At 29.8% G+C, this 9,641-nt stretch overlaps 4 protein-coding genes and 1 pseudogene across 4 annotated transcripts in view; all 5 read right to left on the bottom strand.

The window, feature by feature from the left end:
* Positions 1-56: 56 nt before the first annotated feature.
* On the bottom strand, positions 57-1,430 carry LOC111620407 (3-methyl-2-oxobutanoate dehydrogenase [lipoamide] kinase, mitochondrial-like). Its single transcript, XM_023362325.1, has 2 exons — positions 1,008-1,430; positions 57-936 (listed from the first exon to the last, which is right to left on the bottom strand). Exons 1-2 carry the CDS (start codon positions 1,121-1,123, stop codon positions 792-794), a joined length of 261 nt encoding a protein of 86 aa, XP_023218093.1. The 5' UTR covers positions 1,124-1,430; the 3' UTR covers positions 57-791.
* A 2,216-nt stretch (positions 1,431-3,646) lies between these two features.
* On the bottom strand, positions 3,647-4,144 carry LOC111620446. The gene has a single exon (XM_023362370.1). It carries the CDS (start codon positions 4,142-4,144, stop codon positions 3,647-3,649), a length of 498 nt encoding a protein of 165 aa, XP_023218138.1.
* A 54-nt stretch (positions 4,145-4,198) lies between these two features.
* Positions 4,199-5,836, bottom strand: LOC111620408 (annotated as a pseudogene).
* Positions 5,837-7,516: 1,680 nt separating this feature from the next.
* On the bottom strand, positions 7,517-8,890 carry LOC111620409 (3-methyl-2-oxobutanoate dehydrogenase [lipoamide] kinase, mitochondrial-like). The gene is made up of 2 exons (XM_023362326.1): positions 8,468-8,890; positions 7,517-8,396 (listed from the first exon to the last, which is right to left on the bottom strand). Exons 1-2 carry the CDS (start codon positions 8,581-8,583, stop codon positions 8,252-8,254), a joined length of 261 nt encoding a protein of 86 aa, XP_023218094.1. The 5' UTR covers positions 8,584-8,890; the 3' UTR covers positions 7,517-8,251.
* A 149-nt stretch (positions 8,891-9,039) lies between these two features.
* Positions 9,040-9,641, bottom strand: part of LOC111620448 — a 4,386-nt gene continuing 3,784 nt past the window's right edge. Inside the window, exon 2 of the mRNA XM_023362371.1 lies at positions 9,040-9,121. Coding sequence (XP_023218139.1) covers positions 9,040-9,121 — 82 coding nt within the window. The remainder of the gene's footprint in view (positions 9,122-9,641) is intronic.

The raw sequence follows: 9,641 nt of genomic DNA on the forward strand, positions 1-9,641 counted from the left end.
GAAATTCTAGGTTTGAAACATTTTTGGTAAATGAGAAATTTGGTATGAAATAAATTACACACATTTCAAAACTCAGTTTAAATACAGAATATTTTTATTTCAAACTTTACATGATAAATGAAACTGCTGATATATATTGTATAATACTAAATATTTTGTACATAAAAAAGTGAGATTACAAAAGCACAAGTTCACAAATGGTTTCAGATCTAAGATTATCACATGGTAAAATGTAAGATGCAGGAACATCTTGCACTTCACTTATCTAAAATTTTTAAAAAAGTGGTATGCGATATTTTGTATGGTGCCATTTTGTTTAAATATACCATTACACATCTGAACTGACACAATGACAAATCTAGTATTATTGTAGAGATTCATTGTCCAATTGAGGATTTGCATTTTATTTAAATGCAAAATAATAAAATTAGTATATTATAATTTTTAGATAAATTAAATATAAAAATTCTTAATTTACAAAATTTTAATTCCATCCAGATTTTTATCAGTAGATGGAAGAACAGTTGCAATGGAGAACCGAGATTGGCAGTTTCAAATATAAAAAAACAGCACAAATGCTGAGATGCTTTAACAAACACATACTTGACACATTGTGTCAAACTCAGAAACTGATACAGTTGAGATTCCAGGCAGTTGTTAAAAAAAAACTTACAAATAAATGCTCCTACTCATAAATAGCTGTGCAATATTAAAATATTCAAGGTACCGTAATAAACTGATATGGACAACCTTAATATTAATATTAAAATCTCATAGCATTGCATATTGCGTTAAATTCTGAAACTTTCGTACTTGCCATCAATATGTCTAAGACGAAGATAAACATCAGTGCCAATACCTTGCATTGTTTCTATAGTGAGACTACCACCAAGATAATCTGCATATGCTCGAGATGTTGGAAGACCAAATCCAAATCTGAAGAAAAAAGTTACAATAAAATATAACTGCAAAAATTTTTTAGATTTTAACAGTATAAAAACATTTACCCATGCATTGGACCGGCAGCTGGTCCTTCTGATGGTTCAACCATCATTGAACCAAATATACCCCCATCAATACGATGATCGGTACTTGTACCCGCAGTAGTGAAATGATATTCCATAACATGAGGCAAAAGATGATGTGGAATTCCACCACCTCTATCAGATATTCTGAAATTAAAAATAAACACACAAGAATTGAAGTTCTCAAATTTTAAATACTTCAAATATTAAAATCTGTATGGAAATATTTATAGTATTACTAGCAGATAATATGCCCAGCACTGTCCAGACATAAGATCATAATACATTATAATTAAAATCATAATAAGAGTTTGGTTACTTTAGCCTAACATTGTCATGTTTATCACAAAATATTAAATAAATTATAAAAAGAAAAAAAAAGCAAAAATTAACCTTATTTAAATTCATTTAACAAAACAAAATGAACAATCAGATTTTGAGACAAATGAATCAAAGATTCATGTTCAGCATCCTGGAAAATTCCAAGTACAGTACATGTTTTGTACTTGTTAAGTGTGATAATTGGATGGTTCAGAATGGAACAATTTCATTGGTCAGGTAGAGAGGAATTGATCTTTTTCAACAACAGAAAACAGTTGTTGATTTCTACCTGAACAAGAATATAATTCAAGATGCCTAAATTTTTGATAATGTTAAGTGTAATATACTATTCATAGCTGGATATAAAATGGCAAAGGGCAAACTAATCAAATTTTGCAAAAAAAATAGACAAATATTGAAACTTGGTACCCTGGAAAATACCTAAAAACATCTTTTGCTTTGCTGGCTTAATTTATACATTAAGCTAAAACAATGAGTTATTAAATATATAAATAATAATGATAAATGATGATAAAATAAAAAGCTCATGTTTTGTTTGTAAATTGCTTATTTTTTCATTACATTGAAGTTGTGGATTCTATCAAACATTTTTCTACAGGATGTATATACTGTGTTTTTTTAATGTGGCAGTCTTTGAAACATATCAACTGTGCAAAAAGAGGGATAGATGTATTCAATGTTTACAGTAAATAAAATGCTGTTTTATTATGTCGATATTCCACACCATAAGAAATGTGAGGGTCAGAATTTGTACGAAGTTGGTCAGAGAAAGTCAGGGAATTCAAAACAAAAATTTGAGTAGGAACCCTGTAGTCAATAAAACCATATTTTTAATTGTAGTCTTATTCATTTGTCCATCAACTAATATTAAATAAAATATCATCATAAATAGAGGCAGATTCCAAATTGATTACAATAAGTAGATTCTATTATATATATAAAAAACTTATATTCATACAAAACTATATACCTTTGATTGGGAATAAAACATGATTTGAAAAGTAAAACTTGAAAAATTTTTAATTATTTTTTTTAAAATGAATATCCACCAAATACTTCTGTAGCATTAAGATGATATAGTTATATTGTTTTTCTGTAAATTTTTTCTTATTTAATTAAGCAATTTATATTTTCATGGAATTATATTATAAAATAGTTTCATAATTTTGGCTAATTGAACAAGAAGCTAGATTTTGTTAACTTCATCATCCATGAGGTGGTCAATGACATCTTTTGATCAAATTAACTTCAACCTACTGCCCACTACAAGTCCTCCTCTCTATCTGACCAGCAGGATAGTGGCATTCAAATAGGAAAATTTCTTAAGATGGGCAATCAATCTGTATTATCATGATTCCTAGAAAACTATTTGCTCAGAAAAACTTGCAAGAAAGAAAAATTACTATCAGATATGGTGTTTTAACTAAAATTAATCATTTTCAATGGGGAGTTTAGATCTCAGCATTAATAGGATTTATTATTAATTCCTCTTCCTTCATTTCAACATAATTTAGTTGCCAAAGCTGTTGCTTTTGTGCAATTATTATAGCATATTTTGTTCCAATTTACAGTTATTTATTACTTCTGATTCCGATAACCATTTAAAAATGGTTATCGGAATCAGAAGTAATAAATAACTGCATAAAATCAACAAACAGTACAGTACTGTACTGTACTTAAAATGAACTCTTGATTTCAAAACACGTAATTTTAAAACCAATCTTTCAACAAAAGAGTAGCTGTTTTTTAGACAGCAACATAATTTTAAAAAAGTTAAATTTAAAAATTTTTTAAAGCATTTTTTCCCTTGTAAAAAATTGATCAAGTAAAAAAAAATTATTTCAAAATTGCATAAAAATAGATTGTGTATAAAGAGGAATAGGTGCAAGTTTATACTATAGCTTCTCTAACAAATGCATCTAATTTATTTTAAAATCTTTTTGTTTTTATAAAAAATGGACAATCAAAATACAGAGAAACTTAGTATTAATTCTCTTTTTTTTTTCAAAATATAGATAATTAGAAAATAAAAAATTATATACAATTCACAAAACATAAAAACTATTATATTAATGTAGTTTTAGCTTTTTTTCTTCAAGTGTATTTATTTTCATTTCAACCTCTTTTTCTTCCTTTTCGTGATATTTTCTTAAGTTGTTGCGTAAGTTTCTTTTTTCTTCAGTGTTCAATGCCTGCTGCTTCTGAATATCTCTTTTTCTGTTGCAGAGATACAATATATCACTGTCTAGATCCTCTGACTCTTAACAACATTTTCTAGTTTATATTTGATCAATACCACCTGCAAAATGGATCCTATCATAAACTAAGCATTGAACAATTAAACTTTCTTCCTTAAGATTTTCACTCAACAGTGATTTGTTAACCGAGAAACCACTCTCAACATTTGCATTCCCATGTGAGAAAGAAAGAGAAATTTTGATAATAGACCATAGATCTTGCAGTTGCCTATCATCCTTCATAATTTCCCAATAAAATGTGCCCAGATCATCATCATCACTCCTTTCAGATATGAAGTCCTCAAACTTTGTAGAATAGGATTTTATGGACACTTTATTGCAGAGTATTTCATACTGTTCTTTTGCTTTGACATTATATTTCTCATCAATCCTGTTTGTATAATGTAGAACCTCCAGTAAAACATTGAAATACAATTTTCCAACATTTGATTGCATTTTAATAATTTCTGGGTCTAAGCTGCTCAAAGCCTTCACACATTTGTACCTGACAGGTTGCTTCTCAATAATCCTTTGTGTCATCACTTTCAGTACATTTCGACAATCTCTTAAAAAACACAAAATCTTTGTCGCTTACTTTCAATTCTTTTAAAAACCTTGTTTGCTCCAAAACCAATATCCAAATTCTTTCAAATGTACCAAGTTTTCATTAGCATTTAAATCTATTTTTAGAAACTGCTTGTCTCACCGACAAGCAGTTTCTAAAAATAGACCCTGTCATTTTTCACAACTTTCTCATTAATAATTGAACAACTGCTCTATAAAGATAGGGTGCAAGAGGTTTGTTGCTCTGAAATTGGAGAAAGCTCTCACTTTGTGTACATACTGATAAAAAAAATAAAAGTTTAACTTTAATAAAGGGATCATTGAGTGCCTGTCTCAAGAATGTAGCTACCTTGCTGTCTTCAAACTTTGTACTGTTGTTTATGTATGTCTTTACAGATTCAACAACTTCTGCATTTTCTAAGCACTCTCCATTCTCCAACCACCTTGTTGAACCAAAATTTTTGGGAAATAATCTGCTTCCATTTATAGTAATGTATTCAGCATGCTGATAGGTGAGCCTTTTAGCAAATATTACAAATTCCAATCTACTACTTTAAAACCAGCTTTTACAGCACCACGGACTACATGTATACCACATGTTCCCATTCTCACAAATGATTTACCAACATTCTGTGTCTCCGTGTGATCTTTTAATTTATCCAGAAAACTTATGTTTACATTTGGGTCCATCCATACAAATATGAAGAATTTTTGCTACATCAAGATGAATGTCTGAAAGGCCATTGAGAAATGCAGAGAGATCATCTGTTGTACTATGATCCAGAAAGACACTATTTAAATATCTGGTCATAATCTTATTAATCATTATCTTTACTTTTGTCCTAGTATTTTATCACAAGATTCATTTGAGTTCTTTGAGCAACTTTGTTTAGTGATTTGTCAAAGGAGATAGTATTATTATCACAACTTGTAACAGACTCAATCAATTTTTCTGAAATAATGGGCTAAGCCAAATTTATTATATATGAGGCTTTATCTGGACCCAATTGAAATTATGTGGCTATAGCACTATCTGGAAACATTTTTTTGAAAATGTTTTTAATATCAGAGCACGAATTGAGTGACATCTTTTTCTTTACAACTTCCAATGCCCAAGTTATCTCTGCTTTTATTACATTATCTTTTATCACAAAAGGTGTCAATGTGTTGCTAAGAAATGTTGATTTGGTGAGACTGTTCATTAGTGATCTTAGATCTATCTTCCACAACAGAAGCTGTTTCACACACATTTTGTTGACTATTAGAAGAGTTGAATTTGTTGGGGTTAAAAACCTTATCAGTGAAGTTTGTTCCAACTTCAATCTTTGTATTTCAACATGACTAGAACTATTTGCATGTGATACTAATGCACACTTTCCCCATATTACTTAATGAGAAAAGTACAACAAATGCAACAAAATGCTTTTGTATCATCATCTTTTACAGTTCCTAACCAGGAATTGAATTCTGAATGAATAGCTGGATCCAGCCATTGGAGATTAAACCTCATTTGTTTCCATGATATTATAATTTAAGAATGTAGAAAAACACAAACCTTGAATAATAATATTAAAAGACAGATGAACCAGATCAGATAGCAATGTGTAAGACTTGTTTTGTCACAACACTATTTAAAATATTCAAATGATAGCCAATCTATATATATATATATATATTAATTAAAATTAGTGNTTTCTGGTGTTTATTTGCTATACAGGTAATTTTTAACTAACATTAATTCATATTTATATTTTATTATGAAGAATTTTCAAATTTTTATCTTGTTCCTCTTTAGAATCTTTTAGGTTTCTCCGGCCTCGTCCTCCTCCTAGATTTCAAGAATTATTTAGCTCGTACGGTTGTCCTTCGAGGCCAGAACTATGCAACAATCATTGCTTTAATCATCATGATCAGCAGTGTGGAATATGCATCGACAATAGAGGTTTTGCAAATAGAACATGCAGATGTACAAATTGCGCTGAAGTAACAACAACAACAACTACTACTACTACTACTACTACATCGCCTACAATTACTGCAAATGATACTGTTACTTTGTTACCGTAACTTAATATTTTGTTACATCAATGTTAATGTAATAGCAACTTAAACAATATTTTATTCTGTTAAATGAAATCAATGATTATTATAAATGTATCAATAAACTTATATTTGTAATTTTTCACATTTTATATTTTCTGTAGAATTCAAATGAAAATAAACGGATTAAATTTGCAACTCAATTTCTTAATATTTTTTCATTTAAACTATAAGAATTAACAGAATCCGGACCGGATTTTTTTAGGTCGGTCTAGATACGTCCAGCCCTGACCACCACCACCCGGCAAGGCGGAAAAAGTTAAAATTATTTAAATGCATTCTATCATCCCGTTCGTGTATTTTGTGAGGACCCGGAAGGAAGTCAACGTAGAGGTCCGAATGGAGACTATCAATCGAGAAATTAAAATCTCCTTTTACAACTCGAAAAGGAGAAATTAAAGATCTCAATTAAACAAAGAAAGTTTTTTTTTTTTTTTTTGTAAATTATTTAAACAATAGAAAAGACCAAAGTCGAGGGAAATATGGCTGGAGAGGAATCGTATTTAGTCGCGAAACTGACCTCTCCCGCACCCTCCAATCGGTTTCGAATTGTCACCAGGTGACGAGTCGGGACCAATGAAAATGGTTCATAGTGCTCCTCTCCTTCAACAACGAAGGCTTGTCAACGTCCCGGGATTCGTTTTCGCTATCCCGCGGAAGTCATCTCTGCAAGTTGTGCTGTGCGCCCCGGGGCCGTCGCTCTCCATATCATCTTAGCCGGAAGAAACGAAACGATCGTCGGAACATTTGGACTTTTTGAACGGACTTGTTTCCCACCTTTGGATAGGCATTACGCCTCATTATAAGAATAGTTGTAAGAAAATTTATATATCTATTAAACGGTTTTAAACGGTAAACCTGTCTCCGCGAGTCTTTTCACGCCCACACGACTGTTTTGAACGCTCGATTGTCGTGACACTATCCACACAATTTAATACTTTACATATATAAAAAATAATAATACAAATAAGACAATTGCTAGGTTTTATAAAATTTTTTTACTAAATGTAGTTATGATCACAACAAATATTAATGAATTATTACAAGATATTGTATTATAATAATACTAATGCCTCAAAATTAGTACTGTTGGATTCCATCATATACTATGTTTCAGTTGCATTACAATTCATGCAAAGATATGATGCAATCAGAAGAAAACTTTTATCACAACTCTTTACTTCAATTGTAAGAAATTCTAGGTTTGAAACATTTTTGGTAAATGAGAAATTTGGTATGAAATAAATTACACACATTTCAAAACTCAGTTTAAATACAGAATATTTTTATTTCAAACTTTACATGATAAATGAAACTGCTGATATATATTGTATAATACTAAATATTTTGTACATAAAAAAGTGAGATTACAAAAGCACAAGTTCACAAATGGTTTCAGATCTAAGATTATCACATGGTAAAATGTAAGATGCAGGAACATCTTGCACTTCACTTATCTAAAATTTTTAAAAAAGTGGTATGCGATATTTTGTATGGTGCCATTTTGTTTAAATATACCATTACACATCTGAACTGACACAATGACAAATCTAGTATTATTGTAGAGATTCATTGTCCAATTGAGGATTTGCATTTTATTTAAATGCAAAATAATAAAATTAGTATATTATAATTTTTAGATAAATTAAATATAAAAATTCTTAATTTACAAAATTTTAATTCCATCCAGATTTTTATCAGTAGATGGAAGAACAGTTGCAATGGAGAACCGAGATTGGCAGTTTCAAATATAAAAAAACAGCACAAATGCTGAGATGCTTTAACAAACACATACTTGACACATTGTGTCAAACTCAGAAACTGATACAGTTGAGATTCCAGGCAGTTGTTAAAAAAAAACTTACAAATAAATGCTCCTACTCATAAATAGCTGTGCAATATTAAAATATTCAAGGTACCGTAATAAACTGATATGGACAACCTTAATATTAATATTAAAATCTCATAGCATTGCATATTGCGTTAAATTCTGAAACTTTCGTACTTGCCATCAATATGTCTAAGACGAAGATAAACATCAGTGCCAATACCTTGCATTGTTTCTATAGTGAGACTACCACCAAGATAATCTGCATATGCTCGAGATGTTGGAAGACCAAATCCAAATCTGAAGAAAAAAGTTACAATAAAATATAACTGCAAAAATTTTTTAGATTTTAACAGTATAAAAACATTTACCCATGCATTGGACCGGCAGCTGGTCCTTCTGATGGTTCAACCATCATTGAACCAAATATACCCCCATCAATACGATGATCGGTACTTGTACCCGCAGTAGTGAAATGATATTCCATAACATGAGGCAAAAGATGATGTGGAATTCCACCACCTCTATCAGATATTCTGAAATTAAAAATAAACACACAAGAATTGAAGTTCTCAAATTTTAAATACTTCAAATATTAAAATCTGTATGGAAATATTTATAGTATTACTAGCAGATAATATGCCCAGCACTGTCCAGACATAAGATCATAATACATTATAATTAAAATCATAATAAGAGTTTGGTTACTTTAGCCTAACATTGTCATGTTTATCACAAAATATTAAATAAATTATAAAAAGAAAAAAAAAGCAAAAATTAACCTTATTTAAATTCATTTAACAAAACAAAATGAACAATCAGATTTTGAGACAAATGAATCAAAGATTCATGTTCAGCATCCTGGAAAATTCCAAGTACAGTACATGTTTTGTACTTGTTAAGTGTGATAATTGGATGGTTCAGAATGGAACAATTTCATTGGTCAGGTAGAGAGGAATTGATCTTTTTCAACAACAGAAAACAGTTGTTGATTTCTACCTGAACAAGAATATAATTCAAGATGCCTAAATTTTTGATAATGTTAAGTGTAATATACTATTCATAGCTGGATATAAAATGGCAAAGGGCAAACTAATCAAATTTTGCAAAAAAAATAGACAAATATTGAAACTTGGTACCCTGGAAAATACCTAAAAACATCTTTTGCTTTGCTGGCTTAATTTATACATTAAGCTAAAACAATGAGTTATTAAATATATAAATAATAATGATAAATGATGATAAAATAAAAAGCTCATGTTTTGTTTGTAAATTGCTTATTTTTTCATTACATTGAAGTTGTGGATTCTATCAAACATTTTTCTACAGGATGTATATACTGTGTTTTTTTAATGTGGCAGTCTTTGAAACATATCAACTGTGCAAAAAGAGGGATAGATGTATTCAATGTTTACAGTAAATAAAATGCTGTTTTATTATGTCGATATTCCACACTAAAAAATGTGAGGGTCAGGGAATTTGGACAAAGTTGGTCAGGGAAAGTCAGGGAATTCAAAACAAAAATTTGAGTAGGAACCCTGTATA

This window comes from Centruroides sculpturatus, unplaced genomic scaffold, assembly GCF_000671375.1.
Source record: "Centruroides sculpturatus isolate CEXI.00-Female unplaced genomic scaffold, Cexi_2.0 scaffold143, whole genome shotgun sequence".
NCBI classification, from domain to species: domain Eukaryota; kingdom Metazoa; phylum Arthropoda; class Arachnida; order Scorpiones; family Buthidae; genus Centruroides; species Centruroides sculpturatus.